The sequence below is a fragment of the Alosa sapidissima genome, chromosome 20 (genome assembly GCF_018492685.1).
Source record: "Alosa sapidissima isolate fAloSap1 chromosome 20, fAloSap1.pri, whole genome shotgun sequence".
In the NCBI taxonomy this organism is placed as follows: Eukaryota; Metazoa; Chordata; class Actinopteri; order Clupeiformes; family Clupeidae; genus Alosa; species Alosa sapidissima.
Window position 1 is genome coordinate 7,174,972 of NC_055976.1, and position 24,943 is coordinate 7,199,914.

General features: G+C 39.7%; 4 protein-coding genes across 4 annotated transcripts; all 4 read left to right on the top strand.

The window, feature by feature from the left end:
• Positions 1 to 3,556: 3,556 nt before the first annotated feature.
• LOC121694924 (hatching enzyme 1.2-like) lies at positions 3,557 to 5,611 on the top strand. Its single transcript, XM_042075322.1, has 8 exons — positions 3,557 to 3,625; positions 3,714 to 3,795; positions 3,898 to 4,038; positions 4,133 to 4,250; positions 4,669 to 4,847; positions 4,988 to 5,069; positions 5,207 to 5,331; positions 5,446 to 5,611. Coding segments are annotated over exons 1-8 (798 nt in total). The 3' UTR covers positions 5,448 to 5,611.
• Positions 5,612 to 10,136: 4,525 nt separating this feature from the next.
• LOC121694925 (hatching enzyme 1.2-like) lies at positions 10,137 to 12,191 on the top strand. The gene is made up of 8 exons (XM_042075323.1): positions 10,137 to 10,205; positions 10,294 to 10,375; positions 10,478 to 10,618; positions 10,713 to 10,830; positions 11,249 to 11,427; positions 11,568 to 11,649; positions 11,787 to 11,911; positions 12,026 to 12,191. Coding segments are annotated over exons 1-8 (798 nt in total). The 3' UTR covers positions 12,028 to 12,191.
• Positions 12,192 to 16,627: 4,436 nt separating this feature from the next.
• On the top strand, positions 16,628 to 18,769 carry LOC121694781 (hatching enzyme 1.2-like). The gene is made up of 8 exons (XM_042075118.1): positions 16,628 to 16,785; positions 16,874 to 16,955; positions 17,058 to 17,198; positions 17,293 to 17,410; positions 17,827 to 18,005; positions 18,146 to 18,227; positions 18,365 to 18,489; positions 18,604 to 18,769. Coding segments are annotated over exons 1-8 (798 nt in total). The 5' UTR covers positions 16,628 to 16,716; the 3' UTR covers positions 18,606 to 18,769.
• A 3,424-nt stretch (positions 18,770 to 22,193) lies between these two features.
• On the top strand, positions 22,194 to 24,304 carry LOC121694784 (hatching enzyme 1.2-like). Its single transcript, XM_042075121.1, has 8 exons — positions 22,194 to 22,322; positions 22,411 to 22,492; positions 22,595 to 22,735; positions 22,830 to 22,947; positions 23,362 to 23,540; positions 23,681 to 23,762; positions 23,900 to 24,024; positions 24,139 to 24,304. Coding segments are annotated over exons 1-8 (798 nt in total). The 5' UTR covers positions 22,194 to 22,253; the 3' UTR covers positions 24,141 to 24,304.
• Positions 24,305 to 24,943: the final 639 nt, after the last annotated feature.

Sequence of the window (24,943 nt, forward strand, 5' to 3'; positions counted from 1 at the left end):
AGGCCAAATTACACCAATGTCCTTGTGCGTCCTCACAATCAGCTACCATGTCCCTGGACTTCATAAACCAACGAGTTGCTAAGACGGGAGCTCACTTTCTTTATTACAGCACTCCTAGAGGCCAAATGAGACCACTTTCCATGCATGTCCTCACAATCAGCTACTTTGTCCCTGTCCCAAGTTTGGACTTCATACATCAAAGCGCTGCTGAGATACAAGCTCACTTCCTGTATTGCAGTGCCCCCTATAGAGGCCAAATGATGCCAATTTCCTAGTGTGTCATCACAATCAGTTAACAAGTCCCCTTGCCAAGTTTGGACTTCATATATCAAAGCCGTGCTGAGATAAGAGCTCGCTTCCTGTTTGGCGGCTTCATCGCCGTATTTGATTCGCTGTCACGGGCAAATAAACTTGAAATTTAAAAATCTGACAAGAATCGTATGTGCGGCTTGATCTGAAGATCATCTCCGCCAAGTTCCGTGAAAATCAGATGAAATTTGTAACCGCTTTTGTAGAGTTTGGACTAAATCCAATATGGCGGAGGTCCAATATGGTGGAAAGTGACGGAATAGGGGTCGATGAACTCGGGATGGTCCAAGGATTCAGACGCTACCTCAATTGTGAAAATCAGACAAAAGAGTCAAGGATCATGCGCATGAACACATGTCTAGCGTTGAACTGGTGGTGGTGCTAGAGTGTTCAATGTTTATTCATAAAAATTGCTCTGAGTAAGCGCTTTCAGATAAAGAAGAGAAATCTATTGTGCATAGGCTAATACTTGAAGTAGGCTAGTCACGTAAGTGCGCACTTGAAATTGACCTAGCCTACAGTATTTGTATGTGTGCTTCAAATAAACACATTTATCTGTTTTCAACGTTATGTACCAGAATTAGCTATAGAACCCCAAATCTGGTTTGCGTTGGAGAGAGAGAGCATGCACAAACTTTATGGTAGGCTACCAGCCAATTCAGTAGGCTAACTCAAGACTTCAAGATCATACAACGTTTTTAAGCAACAAACAAAATACTAACATTAATAACAGTGAAGTTGTTCGTTTTTTCATGGTTTATTTTTTCCAAAAGCATCCTCTCCCCATGTGTCGCATTTACGTAAGGAGCTTGGAACAAAGTTGGGTTTTCTTCGTTTTCGTTTTCTCTAGGCATATATGCTCAGCAAATATCAGCGAGCTCAGCAGGTCATGAAGGCTATCAATGAACAGACAACCGTGTTGGCTAACAATTTATTAAATACTCCTGTTATTGTCGTCAACGACGTCGCTGTAGGCTACTGCCTTTTCAGCGCCTTCTGCTTATGATGATCCAGTCTTCTGAATTCGTTTGTCCTTGCCATGCAGTTGGAGGCTAACGTGTCTCTAACGTTCCCTTCAGATGTTCTATCAAAATGTTGTATGCCCTCATGGACAGTAGCTCCGTGATGTCTGCATCTTTCCAGGTCGGAGATTTTCTGGACAACACTATGCCACTCCATCATAACACTGGCATTTAAGTCAGATCTAACCACATGGACGCACGAAAGAAACGTCACCAACACGCCCTCTAACTACAGTAGGTGTGAATTTTAACCGCATGTTCTACTCCTCGTTCAGACACAGCACATTTACATAATGTCCGGAGGAAATACTAGGGGGGGAGTAGTATAAACACCGGGTGAATTCGGACTTCCATATGACCGGTTATGTCGTTCAGATATACGGCCCCACCGTTTAACATCGGCAGAACCTCCGGTCTTACACGTATGTCTGAAAGCACTTAGTGATTGGGACAGTGTCCTGACTAATGGTATTGAGTTTTGTTATGTTAACTCAAAGCGTCACGGAGATGTTAGTCCACTTCCTGTTTGGCGGCTTAATCGCCATATTTGATTGGCTGTCACAGGCAAACAAAAATTAAATTGAAAAATTTGACCAGTATCTTTTGTGCGGCTCGGGCAGAAGATCATCTCTGCCAAGTTCCGTGAAAATCGGATGAAATTTGTGACCGCTGAAACTTTTCATGAAACTTTTCATGACGTGACAACTGGTTATCAAATGCTGCAGCTGCTTGATAATAAGCTGATTATTTGTATCAGGTGTGTTGGCGCAGGGGGGAATCTGGAACATACAGGATAGGGGGTCCAGGAGAACTACGCTTTTGAATAATGCCTTAGCAAAAGTGGTTTAACTGCATAATGTTGCCCTGAGGGAATGGACAAAAAAGTAAATAAATGAAAATTAAATATGCATTTGAACAACTAAATACACGTCTTTACAAATATTAATGCACATACTATTTTTGTTTATACATTTATTTCAGTTTAAACACATACATGATGAGGGTTAAGGATCTACAGTGTGAGACCAAGCATGCTTTTTTAGCCTCATCACCTAACTTTTCCAGCTACACTCAGGCCCAGTGCTGTTTTTCAGCGGGGTAATACAAATTCAAACTGTTGCCATTTTGGGTTTTCTCTGTAGACCCATAAGGTCTTACCCATGCGAATCCCACACAGGCCCACTGTGGGGTAGAACATGATGGGCCGTCTGGTACATTTGTCAGTGTTTCAGGCCTATCCACAGTACCAACGATAACTATAAAGACAAATGTAAACATAACTGCAAGCAGCAATGAGGGGACCAAGGAGCTCAACAGGACAGAGTTACTGTGGAAACTTTATCTAAACATGTCAAACACATCGCTGTAAACACTGACAGCAACTTTCATGTTAAAAACAACAGCCTAATAAATTCATCCAATGTGTTATTACTAGCATTTAAAAAGTAATTTTCTTCTATTTTTTTGTTATTTACAAAATTAGTCCTGAAAAGGGTGGTCGTCTTATATTCAGGGTTGTTTTTCGCGGGCCAATATGGTATCTGTATGAGATAACCGTGTTGGCCCACTCAAGTACACTTGTTCTCTTAGTTCCATAAAGAAACTGATGATTTCTAAAAAGATTCTTAAAGGATATGCTGTATTATTTATTGGTGTTTGTATAATTGTTCTTATTTTTAATTGTTTTTTTACTATGATTACTGTGGGGTATATCTTAAAACTGATAGCATATTTTTACTACCATATTTCTCTTAAGACTCAGTCAGGACGATGGAATATCAGGATCCAGGCTTTTATTCTTTTCAATGAGGGGCCAGTGGCCCTCAAGGGAGAGATGCATGTTTGTGTCACCCCATCATGGGTTTCACCAGTATTCTCTGACTATACAAAATATTGCCCCGACAGATGATAAGGCTGGTAGAGGTAGTTCCAAACACTTGCCCAGTTTTGTCAATAGCCATGCCAGGACCACATGCCAGCTACCAAGCCAAACATCCTTAAGCACTCTGCATAACATGTAGTCTTAGTCCAGTTGTTGAATTTGTGGGAGCAGTGGTGGTGTCCTCCCATAAGAGCTTCCATTAGACACCTGACCCTGACAGCAGGCTTAAATCCCCCTGCAGACACACCTGTGGAGGGCTGTATAAAAGCTCAGGTGAGATGGGTCTCAAACACTGAGCTCCAGTGAAGTAGCCGTCAAGAGCATCTCCACACACTGAAGCAACATGGACCTCAGAGCCTCCATCTCCCTTCTGGTGCTGCTGCTTGGCCTGTCCGAGGCCCTGCCTCTTATGGTAAGAATACCTGTGATATTCAAAACTCCACTTCTAAAGGCTATCTGTGGGATTCTCCTGTTTCATTTAAACCATTTTTTGTCTGTAGGCTGATGGTGATGAGAATCACATTTTCCTAGAGGAGCGTGACAGTGTGGATTTGACCACACAGATTTTAGCTACCAACAATGGTTTGTTTCTCATTGTTTAAACAAATGGACAGTTAAGTTGAGGGTATGCACAAACTCACAGAGTCTCTATGAATAACTTTCAAATGATATTTAATCTTTCAGCTTCCAGTGAATTTCTAATTGAGGGAGATCTTGTGGTGCCAAAAACCAGAAATGCTATGACTTGCTGGAACAATAACTGCCTATGGAAGAAGTCTGCTAATGGAAAAGTTGAGGTGCCTTACATAGTGAGCCCTGATTTCAGTAAGTGAACTTATTTGTAGTATTCTGTAATATGCTGTACATATATTTTAAAGCACATCCATTATGCATTTATAACCATTATTTGTGTTTTCAGCTTCCTATGATGTGATGACAATTCAAAATGCCTTGGCTACCTTCAGCAGTAAAACCTGTGTGCAGTTTGTTCCTCGCTCAACCCAGGGTGACTACCTCAGCATTGAGAATAGGGATGGGTGAGTTCATTTAGCACTGTGCTGAAAATGCTTTTCCTTCTATGGTCGATTCTATGGCCACACCTACCTGCCTGGAAAAGGTCCCTTTGTCTTTTATACTACAACCCCATACTATCACACTGGTATCACTTTTTAACTTTTATCACCTTTTTGTTGTTAAACAATATCAACAAAGACAAGAAATGCTGATTATTGTGTGAAAAGTCATCTAAAATACATGTACATAATGTTAGCTAAAACATTCTGATTGCAAAGAATAGTTTTGTGTACACAAACAAAATCAAACTTAGCTTATGCAATCAATTGTGATGTGATGAGGACCATGGTCTTTTTTTTTTATCATAATTAATTCATGAAATAATAATGAATGGAGCCATATTGTAAATGTTTCTATCATTCTTCCTCCCATCTTTCTCAGGTGCTACTCTGACCTTGGCAGGACAGGAGGCAAACAGGTGGTCTCTCTCTACAGGTCCGGTTGTGTTTACAGCGGCATCATTCAGCATGAATTTCTTCACGCTCTGGGCTTCCAACATGAGCAGAACAGGAGTGACAGAGACCAGTATGTGATAATCAACTGGGAAAATATCGACTCACGTAAGCTGCATATCCTTCTTCACATGAATGTACTGCAGTCTTGAATTCATTTTATGTTTGGACATGTTGACAAGAACATGTTGACAAAACTGATTGAAAAATGATGAATAGCTTTAAAAACCAGCACGATATCTTGGCAGAAATGGTTTACAACTTTCAGAAACAATCCACCAACAACCTGAACACTCCATATGACTACTCTTCTGTGATGCATTATGGGAGGTAAGAAAATGGCACCCAGTTAAAAAGAATTATTTGTCAAGAGCTGTGTTATCTTATGTGTTACTAAATTAAAAAGAATATTGAAAAATATTGCTCCTCAAATGTTTAAAATCACTGACCGTCATGTTCTTCTATAGCACTGCTTTCTCAACCAATGGAAGGGAGACAATCACACCAATTCCAAACCCAAATGTGCAAATTGGACAGAGACAGGGAATGTCCACCACTGACATCCTGAGGATCAAGAAACTGTATGGATGCTGTGAGTATGACCTCCTGTATAATATGGAGTGTTAGTAACTTTGGGATTGCTAAAATGATGGGTTGCTTGCTGCAATAGAATTCAATTCTGACCATTCCTTCTTCTTTCTAACAGAAAAAGCTCAAACTGATGCTGTCCCAGTCTGGAACCACCACATGATGTAACAGCTGAGATTGGAGAGCACAAGTTCTTACATGATGGTTGTTAATTGTGAACATTATTCCTCTCATGTTGATATCACTGGAAAATAAAATGACTGAAAAGAACTTAAAAGAACTCATTCTGCTGTTGTCCTGCTGCTTTCTTGTATCATGGCAAAAGAACTGAAGTTTAGCATCACAATCACAAAAAAAGTTTTAATCACAAAACATATATTGTTAGATGATGACGGATATGTTTTGTTGGTATTATTCCTCTCATATTAATATTCAATTAGTAAAATAACAGGAAAAACTCTGCTTTTGTTCTGCTACTTTCATGCACCATACAATTATATCTATAACATAACATAACATAACATAACATAACATAAAACAAACACACAACAATTCTATTTCCATAATTATTCCCAGTATCTTATCAGAATCCTTTTAGAAATCATCAGCTATACAGTACAACAGTTTACATAGAAAACTATAATTTAAAATGCTTATCCCTCTATGGAATGATTTTTATTTTTTTGCAGAAAAAATATTTTGCCCGACATTTAGAGAGCTTGGGGGTCAATATTGACATACGTACGGCCACAGCAATGAAGAGGAGTAATCAATGAATTTGTCGATATTTGTTGGTAGAGAACACATCATGAGTGTGGAGGGGGCTGGGTCTGAGATGCCAGGTATCACTGTTGAACCTTTTCTTGAGGTGTTGTGGGCCTACAGTAATTCAATGAAACACCCATAAAGGAAAGTGCCTGCTTGATAACCCCACTGAAATGTTCTTGAAGGCTGTTGGTGATGTTTTTATGTTTTTTGCCCACAAGGTTAATTTGTTTGAATTTAACATCTCTTATGTATATTTGACCAAACAACAGTGTGGAACATCCTCCTCATCTATGTTATCAGCCTCTTCATAACCACAGACACAAGCTCAGTGTCAGGGCAATCCTATAAATGACAATAAAATATTTAAATATAGCTGCAAGCAGCAATGCAGGGGCTTAGCAGCAAGCACTCACAGCAAGTTTGATTGCAATTAGATAAAGAATGGCTGAGAAATAAGCTCATTTACTTTGTTACACTGCCCCTAGAGGCCAAATTACACCAATGTCCTTGTGCGTCCTCACAATCAGCTACCATGTCCCTGGACTTCATAAACCAACGAGTTGCTAAGACGGGAGCTCACTTTCTTTATTACAGCACCCCTAGAGGCCAAATGAGACCACTTTCCATGCATGTCCTCACAATCAGCTACTTTGTCCCTGTCCCAAGTTTGGACTTCATACATCAAAGCGCTGCTGAGATACAAGCTCACTTCCTGTATTGCAGTGCCCCCTATAGAGGCCAAATGATGCCAATTTCCTAGTGTGTCATCACAATCAGTTAACAAGTCCCCTTGCCAAGTTTGGACTTCATATATCAAAGCCGTGCTGAGATAAGAGCTCGCTTCCTGTTTGGCGGCTTCATCGCCGTATTTGATTCGCTGTCACGGGCAAATAAACTTGAAATTTAAAAATCTGACAAGAATCGTATGTGCGGCTTGATCTGAAGATCATCTCCGCCAAGTTCCGTGAAAATCAGATGAAATTTGTAACCGCTTTTGTAGAGTTTGGACTAAATCCAATATGGCGGAGGTCCAATATGGTGGAAAGTGACGGAATAGGGGTCGATGAACTCGGGATGGTCCAAGGATTCAGACGCTACCTCAATTGTGAAAATCAGACAAAAGAGTCAAGGATCATGCGCATGAACGCATGTCTAGCGTTGAACTGGTGGTGGTGCTAGAGTGTTCAATGTTTATTCATAAAAATTGCTCTGAGTAAGCGCTTTCAGATAAAGAAGAGAAATCTATTGTGCATAGGCTAATACTTGAAGTAGGCTAGTCACGTAAGTGCGCACTTGAAATTGACCTAGCCTACAGTATTTGTATGTGTGCTTCAAATAAACACATTTATCTGTTTTCAACGTTATGTACCAGAATTAGCTATAGAACCCCAAATCTGGTTTGCGTTGGAGAGAGAGAGCATGCACAAACTTTATGGTAGGCTACCAGCCAATTCAGTAGGCTAACTCAAGACTTCAAGATCATACAACGTTTTTAAGCAACAAACAAAATACTAACATTAATAACAGTGAAGTTGTTCGTTTTTTCATGGTTTATTGTTTCCAAAAGCATCCTCTCCCCATGTGTCGCATTTACGTAAGGAGCTTGGAACAAAGTTGGGTTTTCTTCGTTTTCGTTTTCTCTAGGCATATATGCTCAGCAAATATCAGGGAGCTCAGCAGGTCATGAAGGCTATCAATGAACAGAAAACCGTGTTGGCTAACAATTTATTAAATACTCCTGTTATTGTCGTCAACGACGTCGCTGTAGGCTACTGCCTTTTCAGCGCCTTCTGCTTATGATGATCCAGTCTTCTGAATTCGTTTGTCCTTGCCATGCAGTTGGAGGCTAACGTGTCTCTAACGTTCCCTTCAGATGTTCTATCAAAATGTTGTATGCCCTCATGGACAGTAGCTCCGTGATGTCTGCATCTTTCCAGGTCGGAGATTTTCTGGACAACACTATGCCACTCCATCATAACACTGGCATTTAAGTCAGATCTAACCACATGGACGCACGAAAGAAACGTCACCAACACGCCCTCTAACTACAGTAGGTGTGAATTTTAACCGCATGTTCTACTCCTCGTTCAGACACAGCACATTTACATAATGTCCGGAGGAAATACTAGGGGGGGAGTAGTATAAACACCGGGTGAATTCGGACTTCCATATGACCGGTTATGTCGTTCAGATATACGGCCCCACCGTTTAACATCGGCAGAACCTCCGGTCTTACACGTATGTCTGAAAGCACTTAGTGATTGGGACAGTGTCCTGACTAATGGTATTGAGTTTTGTTATGTTAACTCAAAGCGTCACGGAGATGTTAGTCCACTTCCTGTTTGGCGGCTTAATCGCCATATTTGATTGGCTGTCACAGGCAAACAAAAATTAAATTGAAAAATTTGACCAGTATCTTTTGTGCGGCTCGGGCAGAAGATCATCTCTGCCAAGTTCCGTGAAAATCGGATGAAATTTGTGACCGCTGAAACTTTTCATGAAACTTTTCATGACGTGACAACTGGTTATCAAATGCTGCAGCTGCTTGATAATAAGCTGATTATTTGTATCAGGTGTGTTGGCGCAGGGGGGAATCTGGAACATACAGGATAGGGGGTCCAGGAGAACTACGCTTTTGAATAATGCCTTAGCAAAAGTGGTTTAACTGCATAATGTTGCCCTGAGGGAATGGACAAAAAAGTAAATAAATGAAAATTAAATATGCATTTGAACAACTAAATACACGTCTTTACAAATATTAATGCACATACTATTTTTGTTTATACATTTATTTCAGTTTAAACACATACATGATGAGGGTTAAGGATCTACAGTGTGAGACCAAGCATGCTTTTTTAGCCTCATCACCTAACTTTTCCAGCTACACTCAGGCCCAGTGCTGTTTTTCAGCGGGGTAATACAAATTCAAACTGTTGCCATTTTGGGTTTTCTCTGTAGACCCATAAGGTCTTACCCATGCGAATCCCACACAGGCCCACTGTGGGGTAGAACATGATGGGCCGTCTGGTACATTTGTCAGTGTTTCAGGCCTATCCACAGTACCAACGATAACTATAAAGACAAATGTAAACATAACTGCAAGCAGCAATGAGGGGACCAAGGAGCTCAACAGGACAGAGTTACTGTGGAAACTTTATCTAAACATGTCAAACACATCGCTGTAAACACTGACAGCAACTTTCATGTTAAAAACAACAGCCTAATAAATTCATCCAATGTGTTATTACTAGCATTTAAAAAGTAATTTTCTTCTATTTTTTTGTTATTTACAAAATTAGTCCTGAAAAGGGTGGTCGTCTTATATTCAGGGTTGTTTTTCGCGGGCCAATATGGTATCTGTATGAGATAACCGTGTTGGCCCACTCAAGTACACTTGTTCTCTTAGTTCCATAAAGAAACTGATGATTTCTAAAAAGATTCTTAAAGGATATGCTGTATTATTTATTGGTGTTTGTATAATTGTTCTTATTTTTAATTGTTTTTTTACTATGATTACTGTGGGGTATATCTTAAAACTGATAGCATATTTTTACTACCATATTTCTCTTAAGACTCAGTCAGGACGATGGAATATCAGGATCCAGGCTTTTATTCTTTTCAATGAGGGGCCAGTGGCCCTCAAGGGAGAGATGCATGTTTGTGTCACCCCATCATGGGTTTCACCAGTATTCTCTGACTATACAAAATATTGCCCCGACAGATGATAAGGCTGGTAGAGGTAGTTCCAAACACTTGCCCAGTTTTGTCAATAGCCATGCCAGGACCACATGCCAGCTACCAAGCCAAACATCCTTAAGCACTCTGCATAACATGTAGTCTTAGTCCAGTTGTTGAATTTGTGGGAGCAGTGGTGGTGTCCTCCCATAAGAGCTTCCATTAGACACCTGACCCTGACAGCAGGCTTAAATCCCCCTGCAGACACACCTGTGGAGGGCTGTATAAAAGCTCAGGTGAGATGGGTCTCAAACACTGAGCTCCAGTGAAGTAGCCGTCAAGAGCATCTCCACACACTGAAGCAACATGGACCTCAGAGCCTCCATCTCCCTTCTGGTGCTGCTGCTTGGCCTGTCCGAGGCCCTGCCTCTTATGGTAAGAATACCTGTGATATTCAAAACTCCACTTCTAAAGGCTATCTGTGGGATTCTCCTGTTTCATTTAAACCATTTTTTGTCTGTAGGCTGATGGTGATGAGAATCACATTTTCCTAGAGGAGCGTGACAGTGTGGATTTGACCACACAGATTTTAGCTACCAACAATGGTTTGTTTCTCATTGTTTAAACAAATGGACAGTTAAGTTGAGGGTATGCACAAACTCACAGAGTCTCTATGAATAACTTTCAAATGATATTTAATCTTTCAGCTTCCAGTGAATTTCTAATTGAGGGAGATCTTGTGGTGCCAAAAACCAGAAATGCTATGACTTGCTGGAACAATAACTGCCTATGGAAGAAGTCTGCTAATGGAAAAGTTGAGGTGCCTTACATAGTGAGCCCTGATTTCAGTAAGTGAACTTATTTGTAGTATTCTGTAATATGCTGTACATATATTTTAAAGCACATCCATTATGCATTTATAACCATTATTTGTGTTTTCAGCTTCCTATGATGTGATGACAATTCAAAATGCCTTGGCTACCTTCAGCAGTAAAACCTGTGTGCAGTTTGTTCCTCGCTCAACCCAGGGTGACTACCTCAGCATTGAGAATAGGGATGGGTGAGTTCATTTAGCACTGTGCTGAAAATGCTTTTCCTTCTATGGTCGATTCTATGGCCACACCTACCTGCCTGGAAAAGGTCCCTTTGTCTTTTATACTACAACCCCATACTATCACACTGGTATCACTTTTTAACTTTTATCACCTTTTTGTTGTTAAACAATATCAACAAAGACAAGAAATGCTGATTATTGTGTGAAAAGTCATCTAAAATACATGTACATAATGTTAGCTAAAACATTCTGATTGCAAAGAATAGTTTTGTGTACACAAACAAAATCAAACTTAGCTTATGCAATCAATTGTGATGTGATGAGGACCATGGTCTTTTTTTTTTATCATAATTAATTCATGAAATAATAATGAATGGAGCCATATTGTAAATGTTTCTATCATTCTTCCTCCCATCTTTCTCAGGTGCTACTCTGACCTTGGCAGGACAGGAGGCAAACAGGTGGTCTCTCTCTACAGGTCCGGTTGTGTTTACAGCGGCATCATTCAGCATGAATTTCTTCACGCTCTGGGCTTCCAACATGAGCAGAACAGGAGTGACAGAGACCAGTATGTGATAATCAACTGGGAAAATATCGACTCACGTAAGCTGCATATCCTTCTTCACATGAATGTACTGCAGTCTTGAATTCATTTTATGTTTGGACATGTTGACAAGAACATGTTGACAAAACTGATTGAAAAATGATGAATAGCTTTAAAAACCAGCACGATATCTTGGCAGAAATGGTTTACAACTTTCAGAAACAATCCACCAACAACCTGAACACTCCATATGACTACTCTTCTGTGATGCATTATGGGAGGTAAGAAAATGGCACCCAGTTAAAAAGAATTATTTGTCAAGAGCTGTGTTATCTTATGTGTTACTAAATTAAAAAGAATATTGAAAAATATTGCTCCTCAAATGTTTAAAATCACTGACCGTCATGTTCTTCTATAGCACTGCTTTCTCAACCAATGGAAGGGAGACAATCACACCAATTCCAAACCCAAATGTGCAAATTGGACAGAGACAGGGAATGTCCACCACTGACATCCTGAGGATCAAGAAACTGTATGGATGCTGTGAGTATGACCTCCTGTATAATATGGAGTGTTAGTAACTTTGGGATTGCTAAAATGATGGGTTGCTTGCTGCAATAGAATTCAATTCTGACCATTCCTTCTTCTTTCTAACAGAAAAAGCTCAAACTGATGCTGTCCCAGTCTGGAACCACCACATGATGTAACAGCTGAGATTGGAGAGCACAAGTTCTTACATGATGGTTGTTAATTGTGAACATTATTCCTCTCATGTTGATATCACTGGAAAATAAAATGACTGAAAAGAACTTAAAAGAACTCATTCTGCTGTTGTCCTGCTGCTTTCTTGTATCATGGCAAAAGAACTGAAGTTTAGCATCACAATCACAAAAAAAGTTTTAATCACAAAACATATATTGTTAGATGATGACGGATATGTTTTGTTGGTATTATTCCTCTCATATTAATATTCAATTAGTAAAATAACAGGAAAAACTCTGCTTTTGTTCTGCTACTTTCATGCACCATACAATTATATCTATAACATAACATAACATAACATAACATAACATAAAACAAACACACAACAATTCTATTTCCATAATTATTCCCAGTATCTTATCAGAATCCTTTTAGAAATCATCAGCTATACAGTACAACAGTTTACATAGAAAACTATAATTTAAAATGCTTATCCCTCTATGGAATGATTTTTATTTTTTTGCAGAAAAAATATTTTGCCCGACATTTAGAGAGCTTGGGGGTCAATATTGACATACGTACGGCCACAGCAATGAAGAGGAGTAATCAATGAATTTGTCGATATTTGTTGGTAGAGAACACATCATGAGTGTGGAGGGGGCTGGGTCTGAGATGCCAGGTATCACTGTTGAACCTTTTCTTGAGGTGTTGTGGGCCTACAGTAATTCAATGAAACACCCATAAAGGAAAGTGCCTGCTTGATAACCCCACTGAAATGTTCTTGAAGGCTGTTGGTGATGTTTTTATGTTTTTTGCCCACAAGGTTAATTTGTTTGAATTTAACATCTCTTATGTATATTTGACCAAACAACAGTGTGGAACATCCTCCTCATCTATGTTATCAGCCTCTTCATAACCACAGACACAAGCTCAGTGTCAGGGCAATCCTATAAATGACAATAAAATATTTAAATATAGCTGCAAGCAGCAATGCAGGGGCTTAGCAGCAAGCACTCACAGCAAGTTTGATTGCAATTAGATAAAGAATGGCTGAGAAATAAGCTCATTTACTTTGTTACACTGCCCCTAGAGGCCAAATTACACCAATGTCCTTGTGCGTCCTCACAATCAGCTACCATGTCCCTGGACTTCATAAACCAACGAGTTGCTAAGACGGGAGCTCACTTTCTTTATTACAGCACCCCTAGAGGCCAAATGAGACCACTTTCCATGCATGTCCTCACAATCAGCTACTTTGTCCCTGTCCCAAGTTTGGACTTCATACATCAAAGCGCTGCTGAGATACAAGCTCACTTCCTGTATTGCAGTGCCCCCTATAGAGGCCAAATGATGCCAATTTCCTAGTGTGTCATCACAATCAGTTAACAAGTCCCCTTGCCAAGTTTGGACTTCATATATCAAAGCCGTGCTGAGATAAGAGCTCGCTTCCTGTTTGGCGGCTTCATCGCCGTATTTGATTCGCTGTCACGGGCAAATAAACTTGAAATTTAAAAATCTGACAAGAATCGTATGTGCGGCTTGATCTGAAGATCATCTCCGCCAAGTTCCGTGAAAATCAGATGAAATTTGTAACCGCTTTTGTAGAGTTTGGACTAAATCCAATATGGCGGAGGTCCAATATGGTGGAAAGTGACGGAATAGGGGTCGATGAACTCGGGATGGTCCAAGGATTCAGACGCTACCTCAATTGTGAAAATCAGACAAAAGAGTCAAGGATCATGCGCATGAACGCATGTCTAGCGTTGAACTGGTGGTGGTGCTAGAGTGTTCAATGTTTATTCATAAAAATTGCTCTGAGTAAGCGCTTTCAGATAAAGAAGAGAAATCTATTGTGCATAGGCTAATACTTGAAGTAGGCTAGTCACGTAAGTGCGCACTTGAAATTGACCTAGCCTACAGTATTTGTATGTGTGCTTCAAATAAACACATTTATCTGTTTTCAACGTTATGTACCAGAATTAGCTATAGAACCCCAAATCTGGTTTGCGTTGGAGAGAGAGAGCATGCACAAACTTTATGGTAGGCTACCAGCCAATTCAGTAGGCTAACTCAAGACTTCAAGATCATACAACGTTTTTAAGCAACAAACAAAATACTAACATTAATAACAGTGAAGTTGTTCGTTTTTTCATGGTTTATTGTTTCCAAAAGCATCCTCTCCCCATGTGTCGCATTTACGTAAGGAGCTTGGAACAAAGTTGGGTTTTCTTCGTTTTCGTTTTCTCTAGGCATATATGCTCAGCAAATATCAGGGAGCTCAGCAGGTCATGAAGGCTATCAATGAACAGAAAACCGTGTTGGCTAACAATTTATTAAATACTCCTGTTATTGTCGTCAACGACGTCGCTGTAGGCTACTGCCTTTTCAGCGCCTTCTGCTTATGATGATCCAGTCTTCTGAATTCGTTTGTCCTTGCCATGCAGTTGGAGGCTAACGTGTCTCTAACGTTCCCTTCAGATGTTCTATCAAAATGTTGTATGCCCTCATGGACAGTAGCTCCGTGATGTCTGCATCTTTCCAGGTCGGAGATTTTCTGGACAACACTATGCCACTCCATCATAACACTGGCATTTAAGTCAGATCTAACCACATGGACGCACGAAAGAAACGTCACCAACACGCCCTCTAACTACAGTAGGTGTGAATTTTAACCGCATGTTCTACTCCTCGTTCAGACACAGCACATTTACATAATGTCCGGAGGAAATACTAGGGGGGGAGTAGTATAAACACCGGGTGAATTCGGACTTCCATATGACCGGTTATGTCGTTCAGATATACGGCCCCACCGTTTAACATCGGCAGAACCTCCGGTCTTACACGTATGTCTGAAAGCACTTAGTGATTGGGACAGTGTCCTGACTAATGGTATCGAGTTTTGTTATGTTAACTCAAAGCGTCACGGAGATGTTAGTCCGCTTCCTGTTTGGCGGCTTAATCGCCACATTTGATTGGCTGTCACAGGAAAACAAAAATTAAATTGAAAAATTTGACCAGTATCTTTTGTGCGGCTCGGGCAGAAGATCATCTCTGCCAAGTTCCGTGAAAATCGGATGAAATTTGTGACCGCTGAAACTTTTCATGAAACTTTTCATGACGTGACAACTGGTTATCAAATGCTGCAGCTGCTTGATAATAAGCTGATTATTTGTATCAGGTGTGTTGGCGCAGGGGGGAATCTGGAACATACAGGATAGGGGGTCCAGGAGAACTACGCTTTTGAATAATGCCTTAGCAAAAGTGGTTTAACTGCATAATGTTGCCCTGAGGGAATGGACAAAAAAGTAAATAAATGAAAATTAAATATGCATTTGAACAACTAAATACACGTCTTTACATATATTAATGCACATACTATTTTTGTTTATACATTTATTTCAGTTTAAACACATACATGATGAGGGTTAAGGATCTACAGTGTGAGACCAAGCATGCTTTTTTAGCCTCATCACCTAACTTTTCCAGCTACACTCAGGCCCAGTGCTGTTTTTCAGCGGGGTAATACAAATTCAAACTGTTGCCATTTTGGGTTTTCTCTGTAGACCCATATGGTCTTACCCATGCGAATCCCACACAGGCCCACTGTGGGGTAGAACTTGATGGGCCGTCTGGTACATTTGTCAGTGTTTCAGGCCTATCCACAGTACCAACGATAACTATAAAGACAAATGTAAACATAACTGCAAGCAGCAATGAGGGGACCAAGGAGCTCAACAGGACAGAGTTACTGTGGAAACTTTATCTAAACATGTCAAACACATCGCTGTAAACACTGACAGCAACTTTCATGTTAAAAACAACAGCCTAATAAATTCATCCAATGTGTTATTACTAGCATTTAAAAAGTAATTTTCTTCTATTTTTTTGTTATTTACAAAATTAGTCCTGAAAAGGGTGGTCGTCTTATATTCAGGGTTGTTTTTCGCGGGCCAATATGGTATCTGTATGAGATAACCGTGTTGGCCCACTCAAGTACACTTGTTCTCTTAGTTCCATAAAGAAACTGATGATTTCTAAAAAGATTCTTAAAGGATATGCTGTATTATTTATTGGTGTTTGTATAATTGTTCTTATTTTTAATTGTTTTTTTACTATGATTACTGTGGGGTATATCTTACAACTGATAGCATATTTTTACTACCATATTTCTCTTAAGACTCAGTCAGGACGATGGAATATCAGGATCCAGGCTTTTATTCTTTTCAATGAGGGGCCAGTGCCCCTCAAGGGAGAGATGCATGTTTGTGTCACCCCATCATGGGTTTCACCAGTATTCTCTGACTATACAAAATATTGCCCCGACAGATGATGAGGCTGGTAGAGGTAGTTCCAAACACTTGCCCAGTTTTGTCAATAGCCATGCCAGGACCACATGCCAGCTACCAAGCCAAACATCCTTAAGCACTCTGCATAACATGTTGTCTTAGTCCAGTTGTTGAATTTGTGGGAGCAGTGGTGGTGTCCTCCCATAAGAGCTTCCATTAGACACCTGACCCTGACAGCAGGCTTAAATCCCCCTGCAGACACACCTGTGGAGGGCTGTATAAAAGCTCAGGTGAGATGGGTCTCAAACACTGAGCTCCAGTGAAGTAGCCGTCCACAGCATCTCCACACACTGAAGCAACATGGACCTCAGAGCCTCCATCTCCCTTCTGGTGCTGCTGCTTGGCCTGTCCAAGGCTCTGCCTCTTATGGTAAGAATACCTGTGATATTCAAAACTCCACTTCTAAAGGCTATCTGTGGGATTCTCCTGTTTCATTTAAACCATTTTTTGTCTGTAGGCTGATGGTGATGAGAATCACATTTTCCTAGAGGAGCGTGACAGTGTGGATTTGACCACACAGATTTTAGCTACCAACAATGGTTTGTTTCTCATTGTTTAAACAAATGGACAGTTAAGTTGAGGGTATGCACAAACTCACAGAGTCTCTATGAATAACTTTCAAATGATATTTAATCTTTCAGCTTCCAGTGAATTTCTAATTGAGGGAGATCTTGTGGTGCCAAAAACCAGAAATGCTATGACTTGCTGGAACAATAACTGCCTATGGAAGAAGTCTGCTAATGGAAAAGTTGAGGTGCCTTACATAGTGAGCCCTGATTTCAGTAAGTGAACTTATTTGTAGTATTCTGTAATATGCTGTACATATATTTTAAAGCACATCCATTATGCATTTATAACCATTATTTGTGTTTTCAGCTTCCTATGATGTGATGACAATTCAAAATGCCTTGGCTACCTTCAGCAGTAAAACCTGTGTGCAGTTTGTTCCTCGCTCAACCCAGGGTGACTACCTCAGCATTGAGAATAGGGATGGGTGAGTTCATTTAGCACTGTGCTGAAAATGCTTTTCCTTCTATGGTCGATTCTATGGCCACACCTACCTGCCTGGAAAAGGTCCCTTTGTCTTTTATACTACAACCCCATACTATCACACTGGTATCACTTTTTAACTTTTATCACCTTTTTGTTGTTAAACAATATCAACAAAGACAAGAAATGCTGATTATTGTGTGAAAAGTCATCTAAAATACATGTACATAATGTTAGCTAAAACATTCTGATTGCAAAGAATAGTTTTGTGTACACAAACAAAATCAAACTTAGCTTATGCAATCAATTGTGATGTGATGAGGACCATGGTCTTTTTTTTATCATAATTAATTCATATAATAATAATGAATGGAGCCATATTGTAAATGTTTCTATCATTCTTCCTCCCATCTTTCTCAGGTGCTACTCTGACCTTGGCAAGACAGGAGGCAAACAGGTGGTCTCTCTCTACAGGTCCGGTTGTGTTTACAGCGGCATCATTCAGCATGAATTTCTTCACGCTCTGGGCTTCCAACATGAGCAGAACAGGAGTGACAGAGACCAGTATGTGATAATCAACTGGGAAAATATCGACTCACGTAAGCTGCATTTCCTTCTTCATATGAATGTACTGCAGTCTTGAATTCATTTTATGTTTGGACATGTTGACAAGAACATGTTGACAAAACTGATTGAAAAATGATGAATAGCTTTAAAAACCAGCACGATATCTTGGCAGAAATGGTTTACAACTTTCAGAAACAATCCACCAACAACCTGAACACTCCATATGACTACTCTTCTGTGATGCATTATGGGAGGTAAGAAAATGGCACCCAGTTAAAAAGAATTATTTGTCAAGAGCTGTGTTATCTTATGTGTTACTAAATAAAAAAAAATATTGAAAAATATTGCTCCTCAAATGTTTAAAATCACTGACCGTCATGTTCTTCTATAGCACTGCTTTCTCAACCAATGGAAGGGAGACAATCACACCAATTCCAAACCCAAATGTGCAAATTGGACAGAGACAGGGAATGTCCACCACTGACATCCTGAGGATCAAGAAACTGTATGGATGCTGTGAGTATGACCTCCTGTATAATATGGAGTGTTAGTAACTTTGGGATTGCTAAAATGATGGGTTGCTTGCTGCAATAGAATTCAATTCTGACCATTCCTTCTTCTTTCTAACAGAAAAAGCTCAAACTGATGCTGTCCCAGTCTGGAACCACCACATGATGTAACAGCTGAGATTGGAGAGCACAAGTTCTTACATGATGGTTGTTAATTGTGAACATTATTCCTCTCATGTTGATATCACTGGAAAATAAAATGACTGAAAAGAACTTAAAAGAACTCATTCTGCTGTTGTCCTGCTGCTTTCTTGTATCATGGCAAAAGAACTGAAGTTTAGCATCACAATCACAAAAAAAGTTTTAATCACAAAACATATATTGTTAGATGATGACGGATATGTTTTGTTGGTATTATTCCTCTCATATTAATATTCAATTAGTAAAATAACAGGAAAAACTCTGCTTTTGTTCTGCTACTTTCATGCACCATACAATTATATTATCTATAACATAACATAACATAACATAACATAACATAACATAAAACAAACACACAACAATTCTATTTCCATAATTATTCCCAGTATCTTATCAGAATCCTTTTAGAAATCATCAGCTATACAACAGTTTACATAGAAAACTATAATTTAAAATGCTTATCCCTCTATGGAATGATTTTTATTTTTTTGCAGAAAAAATATTTTGCCCGACATTTAGAGAGCTTGGGGGTCAATATTGACATACGTACGGCCACAGCAATGAAGAGGAGTAATCAATGAATTTGTCGATATTTGTTGGTAGAGAACACATCATGAGTGTGGAGGGGGCTGGGTCTGAGATGCCAGGTATCACTGTTGAACCTTTTCTTGAGGTGTTGTGGGCCTACAGTAATTCAATGAAACACCCATAAAGGAAAGTGCCTGCTTGATAACCCCACTGAAATGTTCTTGAAGGCTGTTGGTGATGTTTTTATGTTTTTTGCCCACAAGGTTAATTTGTTTGAATTTAACATCTCTTATGTATATTTGACCAAACAACAGTGTGGAACATCCTCCTCATCTATGTTATCAGCCTCTTCATAACCACAGACACAAGCTCAGTGTCAGGGCAATCCTATAAATGACAATAAAATATTTAAATATAGCTGCAAGCAGCAATGCAGGGGCTTAGCAGCAAGCACTCACAGCAAGTTTGATTGCAATTAGATAAAGAATGGCTGAGAAATAAGCTCATTTACTTTGTTACACTGCCCCTAGAGGCCAAATTACACCAATGTCCTTGTGCGTCCTCACAATCAGCTACCATGTCCCTGGACTTCATAAACCAACGAGTTGCTAAGACGGGAGCTCACTTTCTTTATTACAGCACCCCTAGAGGCCAAATGAGACCACTTTCCTTGCATGTCCTCACAATCAGCTACTTTGTCCCTGTCCCAAGTTTGGACTTCATACATCAAAGCGCTGCTGAGATACAAGCTCACTTCCTGTATTGCAGTGCCCCCTATAGAGGCCAAATGATGCCAATTTCCTAGTGTGTCATCACAATCAGTTAACAAGTCCCCTTGCCAAGTTTGGACTTCATATATCAAAGCCGTGCTGAGATAAGAGCTCACTTCCTGTTTGGCGGCTTCATCGCCGTATTTGATTCGCTGTCACGGGCAAATAAACTTGAAATTTAAAAATCTGACAAGAATCGTATGTGCGGCTTGATCTGAAGATCATCTCCGCCAAGTTCCGTGAAAATCAGATGAAATTTGTAACCGCTTTTGTAGAGTTTGGACTAAATCCAATATGGCGGAGGTCCAATATGGTGGAAAGTGACAGAATAGGGGTCGATGAACTCGGGATGGTCCAAGGATTCAGACGCTACCTCAATTGTGAAAATCAGACAAAAGAGTCAAGGATCATGCGCATGAACGCATGTCTAGCGTTGAACTGGTGGTGGTGCTAGAGTGTTCAATGTATATGCATAAAAATTGCTGTGAGTGATTGGGACAGTGTCCTGACTAATGGTATCAAGTTTTGTTATGTTAACTCAAAGCGTCACGGAGATGTTAGTCCACTTCCTGTTTGGCGGCTTAATCGCCACATTTGATTGGCTGTCAAGGGCAAACAAAAATGAAATTGAAAAATGTGACCAGTATCTTTTGTGCGGCTCGCGCAGAAGATCATCTCTGCCAAGTTCCGTGAAAATCGGATGAAATTTGTGACCGCTGAAACTTTTCATGAAACTTTTCATGACGTGACAACTGGTTATCAAATGCTGCAGCTGCTTGATAATAAGCTGATTATTTGTATCAGGTGTGTCGGCGCAGGGGGGAATCTGGAACTTACAGGATAGGGGGTCCAGGAGAACTACGCTTTTGAATAATGCCTTAGCAAAAGTGGTTTAACTGAATAATGTTGCCCTGAGGGAACGGACAAAAAAGTAAATAAATGAAAACTAAATATGCATTTGAACAACTAAATACACGTCTTTACATATATTAATGCACATACTATTTTTGTTTATACATTTATTTCAGTTTAAACACATACATGATGAGGGTTAAGGATCTACAGTGTGAGACCAAGCATGCTTTTGTAGCGTCATCACCTAACTTTTCCAGCTACACTCAGGCCCAGTGCTGTTTTTCAGCGGGGTAATACAAATTCAAACTGTAGCCATTTTGGGTTTTCTCTGTAGACCCATAAGGTCTTACCCTTGCGAATCCCACACAGGCCCACTGTGGGGTAGAACATGATGGGCCGTCTGGTACATTTGTCAGTGTTTCAGGCCTATCCACAGTACCAACGATAACTATAAAGACAAATGTAAACATAACTGCAAGCAGCAATGAGGGGGCCAAGGAGCTCAACAGGACAGAGTTACTGTGGAAACTTTATCTAAACATGTCAAACACATCGCTGTAAACACTGACAACAACTTTCATGTTAAAAACAACAGCCTAATAAATTCATCCAATGTGTTATTACTAGCATTTAAAAAGTAATTTTCTTCTATTTTTTTGTTATTTACAAAATTAGTCCTGAAAAGGGTGGTCGTCTTATATTCAGGGTTGTTTTTCGCGGGCCAATATGGTATCTGTATGAGATAACCGTGTTGGCCCACTCAAGTACACTTGTTCCCTTAGTTCCATAAAGAAACTGATGATTTCTAAAAAGATTCTTAAAGGATATGCTGTATTATTTATTGGTGTTTGTATAATTGTTCTTATTTTTAATTGTTTTTTTACTATGATTACTGTGGGGTATATCTTACAACTGATAGCATATTTTTACTACCATATTTCTCTTAAGACTCCGTCAGGACGATGGAATATCAGGATCCAGGCTTTTATTCTTTTCAATGAGGGGCCAGTGCCCCTCAAGGGAGAGATGCATGTTTGTGTCACCCCATCATGGGTTTCACCAGTATTCTCTGACTATACAAAATATTGCCCCGACAGATGATAAGGCTGGTAGAGGTAGTTCCAAACACTTGCCCAGTTTTGTCAATAGCCATGCCAGGACCACATGCCAGCTACCAAGCCAAACATCCTTAAGCACTCTGCATAACATGTTGTCTTAGTCCAGTTGTTGAATTTGTGGGAGCAGTGGTGGTGTCCTCCCATAAGAGCTTCCATTAGACACCTGACCCTGACAGCAGGCTTAAATCCCCCTGCAGACACACCTGTGGAGGGCTGTATAAAAGCTCAGGTGAGATGGGTCTCAAACACTGAGCTCCAGTGAAGTAGCCGTACACAGCATCTCCACACACTGAAGCAACATGGACCTCAGAGCCTCCATCTCCCTTCTGGTGCTGCTGCTTGGCCTGTCCAAGGCTCTGCCTCTCATGGTAAGAATACCTGTGATATTCAAAACTCCACTTCTAAAGGCTATCTGTGGGATTCTCCTGTTTCATTTAAACCATTTTTTGTCTGTAGGCTGATGGTGATGAGAATCACATTTTCCTAGAGGAGCGTGACAGTGTGGATTTGACCACACAGATTTTAGCTACCAACAATGGTTTGTTTCTCATTGTTTAAACAAATGGACAGTTAAGTTGAGGGTATGCACAAACTCACAGAGTCTCTATGAATAACTTTCAAATGATATTTAATCTTTCAGCTTCCAGTGAATTTCTAATTGAGGGAGATCTTGTGGTGCCAAAAACCAGAAATGCTATGACTTGCTGGAACAATAACTGCCTATGGAAGAAGTCTGCTAATGGAAAAGTTGAGGTGCCTTACATAGTGAGCCCTGATTTCAGTAAGTGAACTTATTTGTAGTATTCTGTAATATGCTGTACATATATTTTAAAGCACATCCATTATGCATTTATAACCATTATTTGTGTTTTCAGCTTCCTATGATGTGATGACAATTCAAAATGCCTTGGCTACCTTCAGCAGTAAAACCTGTGTGCAGTTTGTTCCTCGCTCAACCCAGGGTGACTACCTCAGCATTGAGAATAGGGATGGGTGAGTTCATTTAGCACTGTGCTGAAAATGCTTTTCCTTCTATGGTCGATTCTATGGTCACACCTACCTGCCTGGAAAAGGTCCTTTGGTCTTTTATACTACAACCCCATACTATCACACTGGTATCACTTTTTAACTTTTATCACCTTTTTGTTGTTAAACAATATCAACAAAGACAAGAAATGCTGATTATTGTGTGAAAAGTCATCTAAAATACATGTACATAATGTTAGCTAAAACATTCTGATTGCAAAGAATATTTTTTTGTACACAAACAAAATCAAACTTAGCTTATGCAATCAATTGTGATGTGATGAGGACCATGGTCTTTTTTATCATAATTAATTCATATAATAATAATGAATGGAGCCATATTGTAAATGTTTCTATCATTCTTCCTCCCATCTTTCTCAGGTGCTTCTCTGACCTTGGCAGGACAGGAGGCAAACAGGTGGTCTCTCTCTACAGGTCCGGTTGTGTTTACAGCGGCATCATTCAGCATGAATTTCTTCACGCTCTGGGCTTCCAACATGAGCAGAACAGGAGTGACAGAGACCAGTATGTGATAATCAACTGGGAAAATATCGACTCACGTAAGCTGCATTTCCTTCTTCACATGAATGTACTGCAGTCTTGAGTTCATTTTATGTTTGGACATGTTGACAAGAACATGTTGACAAAACTGATTGAAAAATGATGAATAGCTTTAAAAACCAGCACGATATTTTGGCAGAAATGGTTTACAACTTTCAGAAACAATCCACCAACAACCTGAACACTCCATATGACTACTCTTCTGTGATGCATTATGGGAGGTAAGAAAATGGCACCCAGTTAAAAAGAATTATTTGTCAAGAGCTGTGTTATCTTATGTGTTACTAAATTTAAAGAAAAATTGAAAAATATTGCTCCTCAAATGTTTAAAATCACTGACCGTCATGTTCTTTTATAGCACTGCTTTCTCAACCAATGGAAGGGCGACAATCACACCAATTCCAAACCCAAATGTGCAAATTGGACAGAGACAGGGAATGTCCACCACTGACATCCTGAGGATCAATAAACTGTATGGATGCTGTGAGTATGACCTCCTGTATAATATGGAGTGTTAGTAACTTTGGGATTGCTGAAATGATGGGTTGCTTGCTGCAGTAGAATTCAATTCTGACCATTCCTTCTTCTTTCTAACAGAAAAAGCTCAAACTGATGCTGTCCCAGTCTGGAACCACCACATGATGTAACAGCTGAGATTGGAGAGCACAAGTTCTTACATGATGGTTGTTAATTGTGAACATTATTCCTCTCATGTTGATATCACTGGAAAATAAAATGACTGAAAAGAACTTAAAAGAACTCATTCTGCTGTTGTCCTGCTGCTTTCTTGTATCATGGCAAAAGAACTGAAGTTTAGCATCACAATCACAAAAAAAGTTTTAATCACAAAACATATATTGTTAGATGATGACGGATATGTTTTGTTGGTATTATTCCTCTCATATTAATATTCAATTAGTAAAATAACAGGAAAAACTCTGCTTTTGTTCTGCTACTTTCATGCACCATACAATTATATTATCTATAACATAACATAACATAACATAACATAACATAACATAAAACAAACACACAACAATTCTATTTCCATAATTATTCCCAGTATCTTATCAGAATCCTTTTAGAAATCATCAGCTATACAACAGTTTACATAGAAAACTATAATTTAAAATGTTTATCCCTCTATGGAATGATTTTTATTTTTTTGCAGAAAAAATATTTTGCCCGACATTTAGAGAGCTTGGGGGTCAATATTGACATACGTACGGCCACAGCAATGAAGAGGAGTAATCAATGAATTTGTCGATATTTGTTGGTAGAGAACACATCATGAGTGTGGAGGGGGCTGGGTCTGAGATGCCAGGTATCACTGTTGAACCTTTTCTTGAGGTGTTGTGGGCCTACAGTAATTCAATGAAACACCCATAAAGGAAAGTGCCTG

What these genes read in the sequence shown, in the direction of transcription:
- LOC121694924 (XM_042075322.1), top strand. Translation starts at nt 3,557, where the DNA reads ATGGACCTCAGAGCCTCCATCTCCCTTCTGGTGCTGCTGCTTGGCCTG. An exon ending in CATAGTGAGCCCTGATTTCA is followed by an intron (nt 4,039 to 4,132) that starts GTAAGTGAACTT and finishes TTGTGTTTTCAG; the next exon opens with CTTCCTATGATGTGATGACA. An exon ending in CTGGGAAAATATCGACTCAC is followed by an intron (nt 4,848 to 4,987) that starts GTAAGCTGCATA and finishes ATATCTTGGCAG; the next exon opens with AAATGGTTTACAACTTTCAG.
- LOC121694925 (XM_042075323.1), top strand. Translation starts at nt 10,137, where the DNA reads ATGGACCTCAGAGCCTCCATCTCCCTTCTGGTGCTGCTGCTTGGCCTG. An exon ending in AGCATTGAGAATAGGGATGG is followed by an intron (nt 10,831 to 11,248) that starts GTGAGTTCATTT and finishes CATCTTTCTCAG; the next exon opens with GTGCTACTCTGACCTTGGCA. An exon ending in CTGGGAAAATATCGACTCAC is followed by an intron (nt 11,428 to 11,567) that starts GTAAGCTGCATA and finishes ATATCTTGGCAG; the next exon opens with AAATGGTTTACAACTTTCAG.
- LOC121694781 (XM_042075118.1), top strand. Translation starts at nt 16,717, where the DNA reads ATGGACCTCAGAGCCTCCATCTCCCTTCTGGTGCTGCTGCTTGGCCTG. An exon ending in CATAGTGAGCCCTGATTTCA is followed by an intron (nt 17,199 to 17,292) that starts GTAAGTGAACTT and finishes TTGTGTTTTCAG; the next exon opens with CTTCCTATGATGTGATGACA. An exon ending in TCTGTGATGCATTATGGGAG is followed by an intron (nt 18,228 to 18,364) that starts GTAAGAAAATGG and finishes GTTCTTCTATAG; the next exon opens with CACTGCTTTCTCAACCAATG.
- LOC121694784 (XM_042075121.1), top strand. Translation starts at nt 22,254, where the DNA reads ATGGACCTCAGAGCCTCCATCTCCCTTCTGGTGCTGCTGCTTGGCCTG. An exon ending in CATAGTGAGCCCTGATTTCA is followed by an intron (nt 22,736 to 22,829) that starts GTAAGTGAACTT and finishes TTGTGTTTTCAG; the next exon opens with CTTCCTATGATGTGATGACA. An exon ending in AGCATTGAGAATAGGGATGG is followed by an intron (nt 22,948 to 23,361) that starts GTGAGTTCATTT and finishes CATCTTTCTCAG; the next exon opens with GTGCTTCTCTGACCTTGGCA.